Source organism: Nannospalax galili, unplaced genomic scaffold (assembly GCF_000622305.1).
Source record: "Nannospalax galili isolate Female #2095 unplaced genomic scaffold, S.galili_v1.0 scaffold1382, whole genome shotgun sequence".
Classification (NCBI taxonomy): domain Eukaryota; kingdom Metazoa; phylum Chordata; class Mammalia; order Rodentia; family Spalacidae; genus Nannospalax; species Nannospalax galili.
Window position 1 is genome coordinate 286,185 of NW_008348397.1, and position 21,148 is coordinate 307,332.

The 21,148-nt window shown below is 45.9% G+C and overlaps 1 protein-coding gene across 7 annotated transcripts in view; it reads left to right on the forward strand.

The window, feature by feature from the left end:
• Positions 1-21,148, forward strand: part of Arhgap23 (Rho GTPase activating protein 23) — a 104,050-nt gene that overhangs the window by 69,108 nt on the left and 13,794 nt on the right. For all 7 annotated transcript variants that reach the window (XM_029569441.1, XM_029569439.1, XM_029569440.1 and 4 more), the window contains 6 exons: positions 713-834; positions 1,178-1,333; positions 6,949-7,027; positions 10,938-11,011; positions 11,249-11,338; positions 11,977-12,102. In XM_029569441.1, coding sequence (XP_029425301.1) covers positions 713-834; positions 1,178-1,333; positions 6,949-7,027; positions 10,938-11,011; positions 11,249-11,338; positions 11,977-12,102 — 647 coding nt within the window. The remainder of the gene's footprint in view (positions 1-712; positions 835-1,177; positions 1,334-6,948; positions 7,028-10,937; positions 11,012-11,248; positions 11,339-11,976; positions 12,103-21,148) is intronic.

Here is a 21,148-nt window from a genome sequence, read left to right on the forward strand (position 1 = left end):
AAATTTAATAACCATATGATTAGAAGAAGCATTTCATTACAGCTTTAACATATTCCGTAACAATTTTCTAAAATGCAACAGTTTTCTAGAATGATTTTCTGAGTTGTACTCAGTATAAAACCTATAAGACATAAAATTGAATGACATACAAATATTTTTAAAGAAATCTTTAAAAAATGGGGCTGGAGAGTTAAGAGCAGTTAAGAACACTGACAGCTCTTGCAGAGGACCCGGGTTCAGTTCCCAGCTCCCACGTGGAGGCTAATAACCATCTGTAACTCCAGTTTCAGGGGATCTGACGCCCTCTTCTGACCTCCATGGGCATTGCACAGCACAAGTACACTTGCACACATGCAGGCAATACACTCATCCACATAAAAATTAAAAATAATTAAAATATATAAAAAAGAGAAATCTTAAAAAAAGAAAAAAAGAAAACTCTTCTTTGGTCATGCCAAAAAGTGGCGCCCATCACCACCCCACAGGTCAGTCCTTGAGGTTGGCAACAACCCTTACACAGCCATGAAGCTCCTTCCTGGGGGGCTAAGCACTTCATCCTTTCACCCTTCTCCTCTGGGATGTAATTTCCAACCTCTCTACTTCTTTGATGAAGTCCCTGTGTGACCCAGTGTATGAATGTGGCATTGAATGTATGGGACTCTTCTGGGCTCCCCTAGCTAATCCTGGCTCTCTGTACCACTGTCCACCCCAGATGATAGTGTGGCAGCCCCCAAAACTCCTTGGGGCATCAACATCATCAAGAAGAACAAGAAGGTTGCCCCTAGGGCATTTGGGATCCGGTTGGAGGAGTGCCAGCCTGCTACTGAGAACCAGGTGGGTCCCTGCCCTGCTCGGAGCAGGCAGTACATGGAAGGCCAAGGCAGGGAGCCAGAGCTGCAGGAATGAACACCAATCCTGCACCCTGTACATGGTTGGGTGGCCAGCCCAAAGAGGGAAACCCCTAGTTCTGCAGAGGGCCCTACTGAACTGATGTTTGGCCCCACCTGCCCCTTCAAGGTCAGTGGTGAGGTGAGTTCTGGTCCCTAGAAGGGAGGCAGTAAGGGCATCATCACCCCAGGGTTCCAGGCAGCAGCTCTGGACTTTATGCTGTCCTCACATTAGCCTCCTACTGCCTCCAGCCATATCCTTAACACTTCGACCCTGCCTGTGCCCCCAGCGTGTCCCCCTGATCGTGGCTGCCTGCTGTCGTATTGTGGAGGCACGGGGGCTGGAGTCCACCGGCATTTACAGGGTGCCTGGCAACAATGCAGTGGTATCTAGCTTGCAGGAGCAGCTCAACCGTGGGCCCAGTGACATCAACCTGCAAGATGAGGTGGGTGTGTCAGGTCTGCTGGGAGAGTTCCTTGGTATGTTAGGTTCTGTCCACTGTACCCTACTATGTGCCTGTCATTGGACCAGTGGCCAGGTGGCAGGAGGGAGCCTGCCCACAATAGCCAGCCCCAGTGGGCATTGCTCCAAACCCAAAAAGAAATGTAGTGACCTGATGGGTGCTGAGACAGAGGCAGGTGTTTTTTTTTTTTTTGTTTTGTTTTTTGGGGGGGCTTTTTGGGGACAGGGTCTTACTGTGTAGCTCAGGCTGGCCACTAACTTAAGTTTCTCCTACCCTCAGCCTCCAAGTGCTGAGATTATAGGTATGTGCCACCTCCACCTCCAGCTGGATAGCAGTTTTGTGTGAGCACTTAGGATGGCAGAGTTCACTTAGTCAATCAAAGCCGGATATGGGTATTTCAGGGAGAGAGAGGGCACAGGCTCTGAACACTTGCTGGGAATTAAACTTTCTAGAGGGCCAGCTAGTAAACATTTTAGGCCTTTTGCTACTACTGCTGCTGCTGCTCTCCTCCTCTTCCTGCTTCTCCTCCTGCTCTACCTCCTCCTCTTTGCAGGATGGGATGCTGGCTGGATTCCATGGGCTGCTGAGGTCTGTGGAGCTTTAGCTCTGAGGAAGGGGACATGCCATGTTCTCAGAGCAGCCATTCACCAAGGCTGGGAAGAGAGAATGTGGGTCCTAGAGAAACTGAGAGTAATCTGCAGACCTGGCTGACCCCTATACGAAAGAGTTTGTAGCAGGCCTCACAGTTCTCAAATGGTTCCCAGAGGGGCTTTGAGGAGCTACATGCAAGTCAAGACTCCCTGTGTTGATGGAAATAGAGTCATCTTGCTTTGCTCTGTCACCTTGGATTTTTTCTTTCTTTTTTTTTTTTGGTCTTTTTGAGACAGGGTCTCCCTGTAGCCCCAGCTCTCCTGGAACTCACTGTGTAGACCAGGCTGGCCTTGAACTTACAGAGATCCCCCTGCCTCTGCCTCCCCATTGCTGGGATTAAAGGCGTGCGCCACCACGCCCAGTCGATTTTTTTCTTATTTATGTATTTGTGTATTTATTTATTTATTTATTTATTTATTTATTTATTTATTTATTTATAAACTCTGAATGCTAAGCGGGCACTCTACCAACCTGGCCATATTTCCATCACAATTTACTTTTGTCTTTATTTATATATTTAATTTATTTAGTGTGTGTGTGTGTGTGTGTGTTGGGGTTGTCACAGGTGTGTGTGTGTGTGTGTGTGTGTGTGTGTTGGGGTTGTCACACATGTGCCATGGTGTGCATGTGGAGGTCAGAGGACAATTTGGAGTGAGGACAGTTCTCTCCTTCTACCATGTGGGTCCTGGGGATTGAACTCAGGTCATCAGGCTTGACAACAGGTACCTTTAACTGTTGAGCAATCTCTATCCAGCCCATTTTGGATTTTTATGTATGATTTTACTTGACCAACGGGGTTCTACTGAAAAAGATTTTGGGGAAACCATGAATTTGGCCAGTGAGCCACCACAAGTTATACACTATTGACCCTCCTGTGATGCATAGGAGTTTTTTTTTTTTTTGTCCTTGGGAGGTACATGTGCAAGAGAAAAGGATGCTCTGTCACTGAGGGTCTGTGTATGAGAGGCTAGACTGCTGAGGGCTGGAGCAGGGGCAGCTTCCAGAGTACCTGAAGGCATAGGAGGACAGGTGGGAAGTCTAGGTGGGGATTGATGACATTGTCCAAAACTCAAGGGAAAGGTTTGAGTGTTGGTCAGAATGTGGACACACCTTCTGGATTAGGCAGTGGAGACAGTAAAGCCCAGGGCTTGCAATAGCTTTCCTGAAGCCTTTGACCTTGATCCAATGGACAGTAGAGAACTTTTGATAGTCCTAAACTGAGAAGGTACAAGGAGAGAAGGGTGTGAGCAAGGGTGGTGCTGATGCTTAGTAGATAGCTACGGAGTGTGAGGCCTAGCATAGAGATGAGGGTAGAAGCCACAAGTGTTGGTCAGGGGTCCTCAGCAGGCCCCAGGTGAGGGGGAGCAGGGGAGCAACCCAGAGTCAGCTGCAGGAGAGGAAGGAAAGGGGCAAGAAGAGGAGAAGGCTGGTGGGAGCGGGGTACTGCCCTTGGCTCACATAAAGAATAGGGTGGCTTGAGAGGCTGAAGGAGAGAATGAGTCAGCTTGTGGCCCCATTGGATTTGGGGTGATGGTAAAGCACCTACATGGGGGTCCTCAGCCCCTAGATTAAGGAATCACATGACAGTCTGGAAGTGGGGTGACCATGGGAGCTGCCATCTGAGAAGAGGCAGTACAGAGGCAGACCTGCAAAAGCTTAGAAGGGCAGAAGGAGGGGGCTCTTAGGAAGCTGGGAAGCTTCTTAAGGTGTCAGACTGGATACCAGAGACTGGACTAAGGCTTTAGACTTGGCTGCTGAGAGATGAGAGGCATTCAGCCCTCAGTAAGGAATGGAGAGAGGTGAGCAGCTGCCCCTGGCATGCTGTGAAGCCCATCAACTCACCTTAGCTAGGGAGAAGAGGGACCACAGCTGGAGGGGGGCAGCCGGCCTGAGCCAGGGCCCAGAGTAGGCATGCCTAGCGTATTGGCTCTGCAGTTTGGTGACAGACATTACTGTGCCCGTTGTATCATTGCTGTGGAGTGTGCTGGAAGTCAGTGTTGTGTGTATGCTCATGAGCAAAGTGTTGTTGGACTACCTGGTATTGGACTGAGGCTTACTGAGATGAGTGTGCATATGGATTGTCTGTTGAGGGTGTGCCCTCGCTTTCTGGGCAGTTCTGAACAGTGCCCTGCAGGGAAGCCAAACCTGACTTTTCAACAGTGTAGGGTGATGGTGCCCCCTTGTGGAAAGAAGAGGCAATGACCTGATGGTTTATTCTGGTTATTTTATTTTGCTTTTTTTTTGGTCTTTTTGTTGATTGTATTTTGACATGGTCTCTCTAGTCACAGTCCACTTGGAAGTTACAATGTGAACCAGGATGGCTTCGATCTCACAGAGATCCACCTGCCTCTGACTCCTAAGAGCTGGGATTAAAGGCTCATACCACCACACCTGGTGTTATTTTACTATTTTTAATGTATATTTTTTATTGAATTTTTGTGCATTTCATTCATCTTTATATCCCGCCCCTACCAGCACCCCCTATAGCCACCCTCTCACCGGATTTCATGTATTCTGTCATATATGTTAAGGTCTATCAAGTCAAGTTAGTATATCCAGACATCCCTCAGTGCAAGTTCATCCACTGTGGTCTATCAGATAGGTCAGCCTATCTAGAGTCACTTCCTTAAAGAAGATATACTCTCCCTCACCCAGCAGTAATCAGCTGCCAATAGTTCTTCGGCTAAGGTTGGAGCCTGCTGTCCATTTCCCTAGTTCTATGCTATTTTTTTTTTTTTTTGTATGATTGAGTTTGCATGGGTCTTGTGCATGCTGACACCATTGCTGTAAGTTCATATGAGCAAGGTCCCAGGAGTGCATAAGACTGTGTTTCTGCTGGCTGTGGTGGTGCACGCCTTTGATCCCAGCACTCGGGAGGCAGAGGCAGGCGGATCTCTGTGAGTTCAAGGCCAGCCTGGCCTACACAGTGAGTTCCAGTACAACTGGGGCTACAGGGAGACCCTGTCTCAGAAAGACCAAAAAAAAAAAAAAGCCTGTGTTTCCTTATAGTCATGAGCCCTGGGTAGGTGAACATTCTAGTTATTTTATTAGACCTAAGTTACTTTACCTTAGCTCAATGGACATTTTGGGCAAAATAATTATATATTGATTGGGAGGGATGGGGGAGGGAGAGAGAGAGAAGAGATTCTTTTACATTTAGCATCATCCTTGGCCTCTGTCTGATACTCATTTGAGTGGTGACCCCTCCCCAGTTCTGAAAAATCAAAGTAGCAGGGCTGGCAAGATGATTCAGTAGGTAAGAACCCTTGCCGTGCAAGTCTGATGATAGATCGAGCTCTAGAATCCACAGTGCAAGGAGAGAGTTGACCTCCTCACACATGCCATGGCACCTGCACATGCACACAATAGTAATAAATAAACTTTTAAAAAGAAAGAAAGAGGGCTGGGGAGATGGCTCAGTGGTTAAAGCACTTGCTGTGCAATGTCAGAATCAGACTTCAGATCCTCAGAACTCACAGAAAGGCCAGGTGAGCATTCTGGCCCACTGTAATTCTAGCCTCAAAAGACAGAGATAGGATCCACAGAGCAAGCTGACTAGCAAGACTGGAGAGATGGTTCAGCAGTTAAGAGCATTGACTGTTCTTGCAGAAGGTCTGGATTTGAATCCCAGCACCCACATAGCGGCTAACAACTGTCTGTAACTCCAGTTCCAGGGGATCTGACGCCATTGTCTGTCCTCCATGGGTATTGCATGGTATGGGTATGCTTCCATATATGCAGACATAAAATTTATACACATAAATTTTTTTTTTTTTGGTCTTTTTGAAACAGGGTCTCCCTGTAGCCCCAGCTGTCCTGGAACTCACTATGTAGACCAGGCTGGCCTTGAACTCACAGAGATCCACCTGCCTCTGCCTCCCAAGTGCTGGGATTAAAAGCGTGCGCCAGCACACATAAAATTTTTTTAAAAAGCTAACCATATCCATGAACTCTGGGTTTGATTAAGAGACCCTGCCTCATTGAGTGAGGAAGAGCAATCAAGGATGATTGGGTCTCCACATGCATGTGCATGCGCACACATATGAAAATGGAAAAAGATAAAAAATTACTCCATCTACTGCCAGATATCCTTTGGGGGACAAAATCAGACCTCATTTAGATCGTTGGGATTCCTGTCACTCACAGGAGACAATGACAAGGAAACAAAAGCAGGGAATAGGGCTGGAGAGATGGCCCAGCGGTTAAGAGCACTGTGCTCTTGCAGAGGACTCAGATTTAATGCCCAGCACCCACATGGTGGCTATGAACCATCCTTAACTCCAGTTCCAGGGGAATCCAAAGCTGTCTTCTGACCTCCACGGCACTGCACGACACAGGTGCACTCACATACATGCAGGCAATACACTCATACACATAAAATAAAAATAATAAAATATTTTAAAAAAAAAGCATAGAATAAGGCCAAATCCAGACAAGCACCATGGAAGAAACAGCTGGAAGGTGGTGAGGTGGCAGGGGGTGGCTGCTTTGGAGCCATGAGGCAGGGTGCGGAGCCAGTAATGTGAAGGGCAGAAGAGGAGAGTTCCAGAGGAGGGAATAGCACATGCAGAGGGCCCAGGGCAGGAAGGCGCCAGGCATGCGAGTCCTGTGCTATGGGCACTTATACTTTGGGTGAGGAGGGTGGTGTCTAAGGATGACTCTTAGCTAGATAGGGAAAGTTGGGAGGCAGAAGCTGAGCCTGGCAGTTGTGGATCCAGTGGAGGTATCTGGTCCCTCGCCTCTGGCCCCTACAGTGCCTTGCCCACACAAAATCTTGTACTTTTTATGATGGGCAGTGTTGAGCCCACAGGGCTAGCTGGAGTCAAGTATGTATTCTGAACTGATATGGAGACCTGGCCATGGGTGGTCCTTGCGCTTGGATAGACATGGAGCTTGGGCATCTGGGGTGGACCTGTCTATGTCATGATGCCTCTGCCCCTCCCTAGCGCTGGCAAGACCTCAACGTGATCAGCAGCCTGCTCAAGTCCTTCTTCCGAAAGCTGCCAGAGCCCCTCTTCACTGACAGTGAGTAGTGGGCAGAAGTGGGAGGTGAGAGAGGGACACCCTAGACCCTCTGCTTCCCACCACTCCCTGCAGCTCTCTCACTCTCTTTGGGTTATTGCTTTTAATTTTGAGTGTTTTTGTTTCGTTGGTTTATTTTTATTTTTGTAGCCTTGTCTGGCCTGGATTCAGAGAGATTTGCTCACCTCTGTCTTCCAGGTGCTGGGATTAAAAATATACCACCACACCCAGTTTATTGAGTGCTTTTAAAAACAAAGAAGAAATTGTGTGTGTGTGTGTGTGTGTGTGTGTGTGTGTGTGTGTGTGTGTGTGTGTAACACTGAGCCTGTCCAACTGTGCAGCCAGTAGAAGCAAAGTCCCGGCCACTCCCTTGAATTCACGGCCACTCTTTCTGAGCATATAACTGTGAGCCTGGCACTGCTCCCTACAGCAGTTCCCTGAACAGGAACTGTTACCAAACTCCTTTACAGGCAGAGACAGAGGGTCTTAGAGAGGCAAAGCAACTTGTTAAGGTCACCAGCCTGTGAGTGGCACAGCTAGGATTCCACTCCAAGCTTCTGGCTGCAAAGCTCAGCTCTGGCCCATGGGCTAAGCTGCTTTTTAACAGTTGGAGCTGAGTATGGTGACACATGCCTATAATCCCAGCACTCATGAGGCAGAGGCAGGAGGATGGCACATTTTAAACCATCCTTGGCTACACAGAGAGTTCCAGGCTAGAACCCAGTCTCAAAAACAAAATGACAAGTAAACAACATCCGCCCTGGTTTTGTTGTTTTCTTCCTGACCCTCATGCTTGTGAACATGACATCTGAACCTACTCAAGGTTAGAGGTGGGCAAGTTCAGTGGGGTACTGGTGAGTGTTAACAGCTGACTTTCCAGGAGAAAAAAGTCTTGGTTGTTACCATTTTCCATTTTTGTGGTGTAATACTCTCACTGCAGCTTATTTCAAGTCACTGATATGGTGTCCCCAACATGGAGTAGGGAAGAGGATGTCCAGGTATCTGCAGAGCCAGTGTGAGCAGGCTGCAGTTGCACTGTTGAGTTGTTCTTAACAATAGCAAGGTTGAGATTTTTCAGTTTGTCTGCACTGCTACCAAAAGCTCTGCCTCGTTCTTTTCAATCAGCTGTGTTGGCCTTGTGCGGTCTGAGTAATTCTGTGCTTTTTCTAATCGCTCCTCTACTGGTAGGTGTTTGGATCACCTTAAAGCCCTACAGTGACCTTCCTTGAAATTTGTCCTTGCATGCCTGGGTTAGTCTGTAGGTAGATTGGTAGATGTGGAGTGCTCGATCAGTGTCTCACTAAGCATCTGTGAGAGCTGGCATGACTGCACTCTCAGGAGTCCAGGGATTAGAAGCACAGGTGAGTGAGTTTCCCATGTCCTTTTCAGCACTGAGTGTTATTCATTTTTGTTGTTACTTTAAAAAAATTATATTTATTTTTCATGGAGAAGAAGTAGGCATGCATGTGCACATATAGAGGTCAGGACAACTTGGAGGAGTCACTTCTCTCCACCATGTGGATCCCAGGGATCAAATTCAGGTCATCAGGCTTAGAGGCAAGCACCTCGCCTACTGAGCCATCTTGCCAGCCCTCATATTTTATTTTCAGACAAAGTCTCAATAAGTTGCCCAGACTTTCTTTGAAGCCTGCTCCTCTCATCTTTGTCTCCCAAGTAGCTGAGATTACAGGCATATATCAACCCACCATGCCCTGCTTGTTAATCTTTTCTTTTTTGTATGGTGCTGGTGATCAAACCTAGGGCCTTGTATGTGCTAGGTAAGCACTCTACTGAGCTACAGCTTCAGCCTTATTATTAATATTTTAAACTTTTGCTGTTCCGTAGGAGGATGGCGCCTCATTATTTTCATTGCATTTCCCTCATTTTTAGGGAGATTATGTGTCTTCATTAGTTTGTTGGCTTTTTCCATTTCCTCTACAATGGCTTCTTCACATTGTACACCATATTTCTGTCGGTCATCTTTTTTGCTATTGATGTGTGGGAACACATTCTTTCTGTATTATGTACATTAACCCTTTGTTGGTCTTTGCAAATATTTGCTCTTGTCTTCCATTTCCCCTTCATTTTCCTTTTTGAAACAGGGTCTTGCTATGTACTTCAGGCTAGCTTTGTACCGTGTACCCCAAGCTAGCAATCCTGCCTCAGCCTCCTAGGTGCTCGGATGACAGGGTGACCACCATAGCCAGTTGCCTTTCCCTTTGAATTTTTCAGTTTAGAAATGAAAAATACCAGGTGTGGTGGCGCTCTTCTGACTTCTGCAGACATTGCATGACATGAATACATTTACACACAAGCAGGAAATACATTCATAACACATAAAATAAAAATAATAAAATATTTTTTAAAAAGAGAGTACATAGCCAGGACTGGTGGCACACACCTTCAATCCCAGCACTCGGGAGGCAGAGGCAGGCGGATCTCTGTGAGTTCAAGGCTAGCCTGGTCTACGTAGTGAGTTCCAGGACAGCTGGGGCTACAGGGAGACCCTGTCTCAAAAAGACCAGAAAAAAAAAAAGAAATGGAAAATAATCTAAATTTTTTTGTGTGTGCTAGGATTAAAGGTATGCACTACCACACCTGCACACCTGGCTTAATCTAAATTTTTTATTACATTTATTTGTTGAAAGAGAGAGAAAGAAAGAGCGAAAGCACCAGCCTTAGCATGTGGAGGTCAGAGGACATCTTCTGAGTCACTTCTTTCCTCTACCATGTGGGATCCAGGGATTGAACTCAGAGCATCAGGCTTGGCAACAAGCATATTTACGCACTAAACCATCTCACTGCTCCTGAAAATATTTTTTTTAAGCACCTAAACTATTTATCATTCTTTAATGGATTGTGTATCTCATGTTTAGGTCTTAATGATCATAACAATGTTTTCCTTTTTTTTTTTTTTTTTTTTTTTTTTTTTTTTTTTTTTTTTTTTTGTTTTTTGTTTGGTTTTGTTTTGTTTTGTTGAGACAGGAGCTCTCTGTAACCCTAGCTGGCCTTGAACTGGCTATGTAGACCAGACTGGCCTTTGTCCTGTAGTGAAATTCCGGTCCTTCTCACTGCCCTGCTGGCCTTGCTGACCGAGCCAGTTGAGCGCCTAGTGAGCTTCAGGATGTGGAAGCAAAGCCTCTCTGTCATTCTTCCTTTAAACTATATTCTTTGGGTGTGTGTATTGTACACCTGCAGAGACCAGAGATGCCTTCTATCACTCTCTACCTTATTTTCTGAGACAGGGTCTTTAACTGAATCTGGAGTTTGTCAAATGGCCAAGACTGGCTGGCCAGTGAGCCCCAGGGATTCTCCGGTCTTCTCTTCAGCACCGGGATTACAGGGTACACTGCCACACTGGGCTTTTTATGTGATCCTGTGGATCCAAATTCAGATCCCTATGATTACACAGCAAGCACTTTACCCACTGAGTCATCTTCCCAGACATAAACCATATTCTTGGTAGTCTTGTACATGGCTCATCAGGATGAATCTTGTTTTATATTTTGGGGTGCTGGAATCAAGGGCCTGGTCATGCTGAGCTTCCACTCACTGAGGAGTCCCACTCTAGCCTGATGGAGGATAGGGGCCAAAGGAGGTAGGCAAGAACCCTCATCACCCTCTGTATAGAAGTTCCCTGAGGACTTCTTGGGGGAAATTCAGGAATTGGAGACTCTTGAGACAGGTGGGGTATCTGAAAGTTCCCTCCTTTTTCTTCTGATCTGCTGAGCCTTGGGGTCCTTGCCTGCAGACATGGGGACCCTGTTTGGGGATCAGTACCAACCTCCAGTGTTTCTTCTTCCCACATGAACACCCCTGGCCTGCAACACCTTTCCCTCCTGGTTGGGACCCTCAGCTCCCAAGAGTGGGAAGGGGCTGACTCCCATCTCTGAGACTCTCCCCTGTGTTCTAGATAAATACAACGACTTCATTGAGGCCAATCGCATTGAAGACTCAAGAGAGCGGATGAAGACACTGCGGAAGCTGGTGAGGAAGGGGGTGGTCATCAGGCAGGAGTGGCGATCCATTGCCACTCCTGTTGCGGCCTTGGAAAAGTCCTTCTCCACTGTGGCCTGTTTCTCCATTTGTACCAAGGAAGGGATTGGAAAGCAGATTCCAATCCCTAGGGTGGGGCAGTGAGTGTCCCTTTGGGGTGGGGTGGTGGAGGCTGGATTGGAGAGGCTATCACTGCATGGTCCCTTGGTCCTCCTCCCATCTTTCTAGATCCGGGATCTCCCAGGACACTACTATGAAACGCTCAAATTCCTCGTGGGTCATCTCAAGACCATTGCTGACCACTCAGAGAAAAACAAGGTTTGTGGGACTCCCTCATAGAGTCTCTAAAGTACTGGTTGCACTGGGGGGACTTCCTCAGCAGGTTTGGATCCTAGACCTGCTGTTTTGCCCTCTTCAGAAGGTCATTGCATCCTGACACTCCCTTCACAGCAAGCTAGTGCTTTCTCCCCAGAGAGCCAGCTCCTGAGTTGCTGAGGCCATCCAGAGCTACAGTCCCCTGTGCAGGGTGACATCTGTGCTCTGATCCAGTTCCAATCCCTTAGCATCACATTTTCCTAATCCAGCTCCTTCTGTCTTTTGGTTCTGCAGTGGAGAAAATGAGGGGGCCGGATACGATATCTCCTAGTTCTAAAATACCTTTGGAACCTCCAACATGTTTCCCACATCAGGAAACCCATTGCCAATACTAACCACTCAGGGCTCCCCAGCCTGGGTGTGTAGGCTGGGGATTGCTCAGCTGCCAGGCTGGAAATGAGAGAGGCTAAAATCTGGTTTGTGCTCTACTTGCCAAGCCCTTTTGTGCCCGTGTGAGATGTCCATCCCATAGTCTGGGGACATCTCAAGATGGGGTCAGGGACCTGGGGTGAGGAAGGAATGGCAGGCACAGAAGTTATGCTCAGCATACTGACCCTGGGCTTTTCTCCTCTACAACCCAGATGGAGCCCCGGAACCTGGCTCTAGTCTTTGGACCGACGTTGGTAAGGACATCTGAGGACAACATGACAGACATGGTGACACACATGCCGGACCGCTACAAGATCGTGGAGACACTGATCCAGCATGTAAGCATCTGTTATGTGTTTGTGTTCTGGAAGTCTGGGACCAGGCTTTGCTTCTGCCCAGCCCCTATGCCCTGTGTGGCTGCTAGGGAGCCGTGCGGCTTTCAGCAGGCACACTGCCATCATGCATCTAAGGGGTGCAGATGGGGCAGGGCAGGGACCAGGGGCAGAGACAGCATCCTGCATGGTGCTCTGGTGTGTCCTACTGGTTCACCACCCTCTGGCTCCCTGGTGGTCTAGGAGCCCTGGGTTCTGGTAGATTCTTACTAGTGTCCTGGGAGGATGAAGAACACATAGTGGCCAGCAGAAGGCGATAGAGGCCTCCACCTTCTGGAGCCAACCCGAAAAGCTCAGGGATGATCTTATGAATTCCCAGAGCCCCATTTCCCAATCTTGTTACAGCCACAAAGTGTGGACCCAGAACCCTCTCCTGCCAGGGGGAATACAGTCGGCTACTGGTCACAGGATGGGAGCCCTCCCCTCCTCACAGACACCTCAGAGAAGAAAAGCAAGATCCTGTCACCCCCATTTTATAAATGAGGAAACCAGGGCTCAGAGACAATGACTTGAAGAAGGTCACACACCTAAAAATTGGTGGCTCCAACCAGGGTCCATCTGCCCAAAGTTTGTGCTCCTTTCCCAGTACCCCCTTCCTCCAGGTCAGGGCTCACTCTGGGAAGGGCAGCTGACAAGGCCTGAGAATCAAGGCAGCAGTGGGCTTTGGCCATGTTGATTCCCTTGTATGCTGGTCTCCTCCTTCACTCCATGGTCAGGGCTTTAGCCACAGGAGGGAGGGTTGTGGCCTCTTGTCCATCCAGCACGGCACTGGCTACCTTAGGACTCCTAGGCAATGGCAGAATCTCTATGTGGCCTGGAAGGGTTTAGCCCGCATGTACCAGGAGTATTGAAGAAGAGGAGGGAGGGCCTCTGGCCCTATGGCTTCTGGAGAAGCTGCTGGATGCCTAAGGCCTGTGGTGAATAGAGGAGTCAGGAATAGCAGCCTTCAGGGAGAAAGTGGGCCCAAAGCAAGTCACCTTACCACCCCCAGATTCCTGAGGAGGTATCCCTTCCCTGGGCAGGGCAGGGGACACATCAGTCTCAGTACCCAGCCTAGTGTGCACATGATGAACACTCAGCGTTTGCTGAGGGAACGAGTCAGCGAATGAATGAATTGCTAACCAAGGATATACAGGCTGGGGTTTCCAACTAGGGATTCATTTCTGATAACCAGCTGAGCTGGTAACCTTCCATTCTTGGCTTCCTGGGCATGGGAACATCCTAGGCCCTGAACCGGCCCACCCAAGCCTGTGGAGTCTGCTTGGTCCAAGGGCTCCCCATAGGAGCTGCAGAACCCAGGCAGGGATTGGGTTGCAGAGGCTGAACTGGCCTATCCCAGCCCTGTCCAGACAGTGACCATTGGAATTAGTGGGTAGCATTAACTCCTGGGGGTTTCAGCCATCATGGTTTCCTCTTGTGTGGGGCTCCAGTCAACCAGGGAAGCCTGGGGCAGTCAGTGGAAAGGGGTCTCCATTGGGAAGTGAGATATGAACAAGACCTCTGCAGAGCAGCAAGGCAGACCCAGGCGTTTAGCTTCTTGGTGGAAGTTAGCAACGAGATTGACTGTTTCCCAAGTCAGCTGGAAGCCAGAGGCCACTGCAGGGGATTTAGACATTTACTCAGCAAATGTGTGACACTGATTCTTCTCAGCCTTGGGTCCTTTTCTGGCCACACCCCAGCCCAGGCACTTTTGATTGTGGAGCTCTCCTGTGTGTTGGGGTTACTGGGCAGCGTTTCTGGCCTCCACCCCTCAATGCCAGACCATTTTCTCAATTGTGACAAAGATATCTCCAAGCCAGGCCTGGGGACATAGGCCTGTAATCTCTACTACTTGGGAAGCTGAGGCAGGAGAGCTACAGTTCATAGCCAGTCTGAGCTACATGGCAAGTTTGAGGACAGCCTGGGCAACAGAGCAATGCCTGTTTCAAGCCCACTCCCAATTGTGTTTGGCAGTTTTCCCACCTTTCCCACATTTTAGAGCAATTTGTAATGGCTGATGAATGTTGGGGTAAATTTCAAACAGTGAAATGATCAGACCTGGGGTGAGCTTGAATTTTAGTAAATTAAATGGTCTTTAAGTTTTTTTCTTTATGTGAATTTTGGTCTCTTTTTAAAACTATATTGACTATATTTTATATCTAAAGTTATTTCCCACTTTCCTTCTGAATTAAAAAAAATTTAATTAGCATACAGAGCAATGGGTGTCATTACAGTGTTTTCATACCTGTGTCACTGTGCTGTGTGCTTGTTCATCACACTCACCTATTGATTTCCCTCATCCCCTTTGTACAACTCTTTTTAAAAAATATTTTCATTGCCGGTCATGGTGGCACACTCCCAGCACTCGGGAGGCAAAGCCAGGCGGATCTCTGTGAGTTCAAGGCCAGCCTGGTCTACATAGTGAGTTCCAGGACAGCTGGGGCTACAGGGAGACCCTGTCTCAAAAAGACCAAAAAAAAAAAAATTATTATTATTTTTATATGCTTATGAGTGTATTGCCTGCATGTATGTAAGTGCACCCATGTCCTACAGTGCCTGCAGAGGTCAGAAGAGGGTGCTGGATCCCCTGGAACTGGAATTATATATGATTGTTAGCCACCATGTGAGTGCTGGGAACTGAACCCAGGTTCTCTGCAAGAGCAGCCAGTGCTCTAACTGCTGAGCCATCTCTCTAGCCCGTACCACTCTTTTTTTGACTGATCTTTTGTTTGTTTTTTTGAGACAGGGTCTCCCTGTTCTCCAGCTGACCTGGAACTTGCCATATGAACCAGGCTGGCCTTGATCTCACAGACATTGCCTCTGCCTCCCGAGTGTTGGGATTAAAGGTGTGTGCTCCCATGCCCAGGGAATTTTTTTTTTTTTTTTGTATATTGATTTTTGTATCCTGTTATTTACTATAAGTGTCCATCAGATCCAAGAGTTTTCTGGTGGTCTTTTGGGACTTTTAAGTATAGGATTATGTCATCTGCAAATGGGGATACTTTGACTTCTTTTTGTAGTCCTTTTATTTTATTTCATTCTCTTGTCTTGCTGCTCTAAAGGCTTCAAGCAGTATATTAAATAGGAATGGTGGGAGTTAGCACCCTTATCTCATTCTTGATTTTAGAGTAAATGCTTTCAGTTTAGTACATATCTATGTTTGTCAGAGATAGCCTTTATTGGGTGCTGGAGAGGTAACTTAGCAGTGACTCACCATGAAGAATGTTTGCCGCTCCTCTGGAGGACTTGAGTTCAGTTCCCAGCACCTATGCTAGGTGGCTCACAACCACCTGTACCTCCAGCTCCAGGTATCTGACATCCTCTTCTCACCTCCAGGGGTACCCGCACACACCCGGCATATGGTTACATAGACTCAAGCACACATACACATAAAATTTAAAGCAAATCTTTGATTGTGTTGGTTTATATCCCTTCTGTTCTTAGTTTCTTTCATGTTTTGGTCATGGGATCTTGAACTTTGTCAAAGACCTTCTCTGCATTTATATGATTTTTGTCCTTAAGTATATTTATGTGTTGTATTATATTTATTTATTTGCATATATTGAACCATCCTTGAACCCCCTGGATGAAATCAGATTGGTTGTAGTGTACTATCTTCTTGATACATTCTTGAGTTCAGTTTGCAAGTATTATATTGAGACTTTTTGTGTCTACGAGGCTGGTCTGTAGTTTTGTGTTTTTGTCGTATTCTTGAGGAGTACTGGTTTTGTAGAATAAATTTAGTACTGTTCCTTCCCTTTCTATCTTGGGGAACAATTTGAAAGTATTAGTATTAGCTCTTTCTTATAGGTTTGGCAGAATTTGGCAGAAAATCTTCTCTAACCCTGGGGTTTTCTTTGTGAGTACTTTTTTTTTTTTTTAAGTTTGGAATACTTTTTATTTTTATTATATATATATATTTCTTCTTTGATTGATTTATTTATTTTTATGGGGCTTTTGGCTACTCTAACATTCCTCCCTCTGATGTGAGAACTTTTTATTACTGCTTCAGATTGCTTATTATAAATCTATTTATATCTTTAATTTTGGTAGGTCATATATGTTTAGGGATTTATTTCTTTTAGATTTTCCAGTTTATTCTTTTTTATTTATTTCTATTTTATGTATATGACTTCTTTGCCTGCATGTATGTTAAGTGTACCACATACATGTAATGCCTGTGGAAGTCAGAAGAGGGTGTTGGAGCCTCTGGAACCGAAGTTATAGGCAGTTATTACTTGCCATTTGGGTGCAGGAAATTGAACCTGGGTCCTCTGCAAGAGCAGCAAGTGCTTTTAACTGCTGAGCCATCTCTCCAATTCCCATAGATTTTCCTTTTTTTTTTCTCTTCTCTCTAGTGATGTTTTAATATAGTATTTTGTCAAACTTGTCTGCCATGTCTAACATTCTTTGTTTTGCTTGATTGAGTCTATCAGTGATGCTTTCCACTTTTTGTTTGCTTGTTTATTTGTTTGGTTTTGAGACAGGGTCTCCCTATGTGGCCATGGCTGCCCTGGAACTTACTATGTAGACCAGGCTGGCCTTGAACTCATGGAGCTCCACCTGCCTCTGTCTCCCAAGTGCTGGGATTAAAGGTGTGCACTACCACACCTAGCTTCTGCTGTGCTTTTTATTTGATTAAATGTTTCATTCCAAAGTTTCTATTTTTCCACATTCTTTATTGAATTGCTGACTCTTTCATCCCTATCGCTGATTTTTCTCAATTCATATTGCTGCTATTATAGTAGCTTGCTTTCTCCTCTTCAAGTGGCACTGGGGGACTTGAGCCCTATAGAACAGCCTGCTCGATAAGATTGCCAGATAAAACCAGAAGAGAGCCAAACTAACAGATGCCCAAAGCATGACACAGAAACACAAGAAACTTAAAAAAACCAAGGCAACTCCTCCAAAAGATCTTCACTCAGGTGCCGAACTCAAAGATACTGAATGTGGTAAAGGCCAGATGAAGATTTCAAAAGCTTACTTGTGAAAACAATCAGTGATCTGAAAGAGGATACAAACAGGCAGATAAATTCAACTTAGGATCTGGAGAGGAAAGTCTGCAACGTAGAGCTTGTGGACTCTTCTCTTTCCTGTGGTTCATACTGGTGTTGAGTGCATATTGGGCAAGTGTTCGGTGTCTTCCAGAGCTTCTCTTTAGTTCAGTTGCTTCCCTTCTTTTCATACCAGGGCCTCTGTTGGCCACACTTCGCTTTGCTGTCTGTGTGTCAGGCTGATCCTCTGGCCCTCTGAAAACTCCCCAGATTAGGCTCCCTGAATGGCAAATGTTCTAACTGGGGGTGTCTCTCAAGTGTGTTGGGAGTGTGGGAAGCAACTCACTGTACATGCGAAGGACCTATCTTCATACTTTCAAGATCTCCTAGGTGTTAATCTCCCTGCTAGAGGGGTGCAGCTGTGGGTGTGTAGTAAACCACTGGAGGTTCAGAGTTCTCAGCTTCTACATCAGGACTGGGGACAGGTAGCAGCAGAGGTTGATCAACCCACATACCTTTAGGCTCAGGCCTATCATGTTCCAAGGTTATTTTCAGTCGCTGTGATCTGTGCCTGCCACCGATGGTGGGATCATGTGCTTCATGTCTGAGCTGAGTCCACACTTTACAGATTCTCAGCATCCAACTCTTTTAATTTTAATTTTGGATTTTAATTTTATGTGTTAAGTATTTTGCCTGCATGTATGTAAATGCACCACATGCACACAATGCCTGCAGAGGCCAGAAGAGGATATTGAATCTCCAGGAACTGGAGTTACGGATGATTGTTAGCCCCCATGTAGGTGCCGGGAACCAAACCTGGTTCCTCTGCGAGAGTAGCCAGTGCTCTTAACTGCTAAGCCATTTCTCCAGCCCCAATCTTTTCATTCTTTTTATGTGTATGTTTTGTTTTTCATGCATGTATGTAAAGTACACCGAGTGTGTGCAGCACCCACAGAGGCCAGATGAGAGCTGGAACTGGAGCTATGGACAGTTGTGCTTTTAACCACTGAACCATCTCTCCAGCCCCATCCCTGTTTTTTGGGACAAGGGCTCATATATTCCAGGCTGATCTCTAACTTGTTATGTAGCCTTGGTTTATGTATTGCTGAGGGGATTGATTCCAGAGCTTTTGTGCATGTTAAGCAAGCACTCTACCAACCAAGCTACAGTTCCAACATAGCTAAATTTAAACAATAGACTTTTTTCTCCATATGGGGCCTGCCCACTGTTTTCTGAGTCATATAGAGTGATAAAATGGGATTTCTCTTCGCACCAACCTGATTGCCAGAAGAATCACTGTCTCACCAAAATCTGAATCTGGACTTGAAGTTTTCCAGGGCTGTGTGGGCTCTCCTGAGGGTAAACTACCAGACTCATCACCAGGGTCGCCTGGCTTACCTTTCATGAGGCTGAGGCTGGGCTCCACTTGGCTAACTTTTTTTTGGTGTGTCTAAAGTCTTTTCCTCCACACACTTTCCAGCCCTTCTTTCACTGTGAGTTTCTTCTTCTTTCTCTTTAGTCTCTTCTTACCTGTGCTGACTCTTCTTGTTTTGGTTTTTTTTTTTTTTTTGGACTTTTTGAGACAGAGCCTCCCCCAGCTGGCCTGGATCTCACTTTGAAGACCAGACTAGCCTTGAACTCACAGAGATCACAAGTCTATCTTATTTTTGACTTCATTTTTCTTGATCAGACTTGTCAAAGATTTATGTATGTCATTTTTTCAAAGCACAAACGGTTTTGATTGTTATTATTTTAACTATCTTTTTGTAAGGTATAGTGGCTATGCCTGTAATCCTAGGCACTGAAGAGTCCGAGGCAGGATGATTGCTTGGAGTTTGAAGCCAGGCTAGGCTACATTGTGAGAATCTGTCTCAAAACAACAAAAAGTATTAAATGTCATTTTACTTTCAATTTTATTTATTTTGCTTACTTGAAAATTTTTCTTGGGACTGGAGAGATGGCTCAGCAGTTAAGAGCACTGGCTGTTCTTGCAGAGGACCCAGGTTCAGTTCCCAGCACCCACATGGTGGCTAACAACCATCTGTAACTCCAATTCCAGGGGATCCGACAGCCTCTTCTGACCTCTAAGGACATTGCACAACATGGGTGCACTCACATGCATGCAGGCGATACACTTACTTATACACATAAAATAAAAATAATAAATAAAAAAAGTTTTTCTTTCCTCTTGTTTCTTTGGGTTTCTCTGTGGCCTTTACTCCTTAGCTTCATGAGAAGTTTCATCTGTTTCAATTGTTCTTGTATTCTGATACATTTATTCAAAGCCACAAAATTCTCTTTAAATTCACTTTATTACCTTTATTGTACTTTCCTCCACCCCCCTAAGATTTAATTTTTAGGGTATTTTAAATTCACAGCAAAATTGAAAGGAAGCTAGACATTTTCTACATCCTCTGGACTCTCCACATGTACCTTCCCCATTATCCACATCCCCGTATCAGGATGGTACCTCTGTTATGACCAGAGAACTGATCATAGTATCACATCCCAGTTGCTCAGGGAGGGCTATAGCTCAGTGGTAGAACACTTGCCTAGGACATGCATGGCCCTGGGTTCTATTCCCAGCACTACACAGAATCTAGCAGACAGCGCAATATCATAGTCACCCACCAAAGTTCATGGGTGGCATTAGTGTTCACTCCTGTATGTTCTGTGTGCGTGGACAGCCATACAATAGCATGTATACATCATTATAGTATCATACAAAGAATTTGCACAGTCCTAAAGATACTGCATAGTCACCCTGTTCATTTCCCTCTTCACAGCCTGTAACTACTCGTTCTTTTATTGTCTCTGTAGTTTGCATTTTCCAGAGTGTCGTGTAGCTAGTGTGGACATTTGTAATATGCAGCCTTGGCGGGACTCACAATGGAGCAGTAGTCACAGGTGTAAGCTAGTTACCTCCTTGTCTTTTCATGACCTGATAGCTCATTTCTCTATTTTTGTTTGTTTTTATTTTATGTGTATGAGTGTTTTGCTTGCATGTGTGCAAGTGCATGTCACGCAGTGCTCGTGGAGGTCAGAAGAGGGTGTCAGATTCCCCTGGAACTGGAGTTAGGGGTAGTTGTTAGCCACCATGTGGGTGCTGGAAATTGAACCCAGGTCCTCTGCAAGAGCAGTCAGTGCTCTTAACCATTGAACAATCTCTCCAGCCCCAATTATTTCTTTGGTTTTTAAAACAAGATTTTGATATGTAGACCAGGATGGCTTTAAACTTGCAGTGATCCTCCTGCTTCTGCCTCTGCCTCCCGAGGGCTGGGATTTCAGGCATGCGCTACCATACCTGGGCTAATAGTTCATTTCTTTCAGGTACTGAATAATATCCCATTGCCTGGATGTGTGATGGTTTCTTTATGCATTCATCTACTGAAGGATGTATTAGTCAGCTTTCTGTCATTGTTATGAAGTATCTGAGATAATTAGCTTGTCAAGAGAAAAAGTTTATTTTGGCTCAAGGTTCTGAGGGTTCTGGCTCACACTTCAGTGGCTCCGCTGCTTCTGGCCTCTGGTGAGGTGGCACATTGTAATTATAGCCAGAGCATGGAGCATAAAACCACTCACCTTGCATTTTAGCCAGAATGCAGAGGAAGAGGAAGAGAGATAGCCTGGGTCCCATGATCCCTTCCAGTGGTATGCCCCCAATGCCCTAAGGAGTTCCCACAAGGCCCCACCTCCTAAAGATTCTACCACTTTCCAGGAGTGCTACCTGGAAACAAGCCTTTAATGCATGAATTCTTGAGAGACACACTCACCCAAACCATAGCAGATAGCTTGGTTGCTATTTTAGCAATTAAAAATAAAGCTTTGTTCAGCTTTCTGTGTGGACCTGGGCTTTTAGTCCCTTGGGTATAACTGCTGGGTCATATGGAAAGAATGTATCAGTTCAGTAAGAAACTATCTGATGCATTCCAGAATGGCCATCCATTTCACATTCTCAAGCAAATCAAAGAATCAAAGTTGCTGATCCCATTCTTTATTTTATTTATTTATTTATTTAT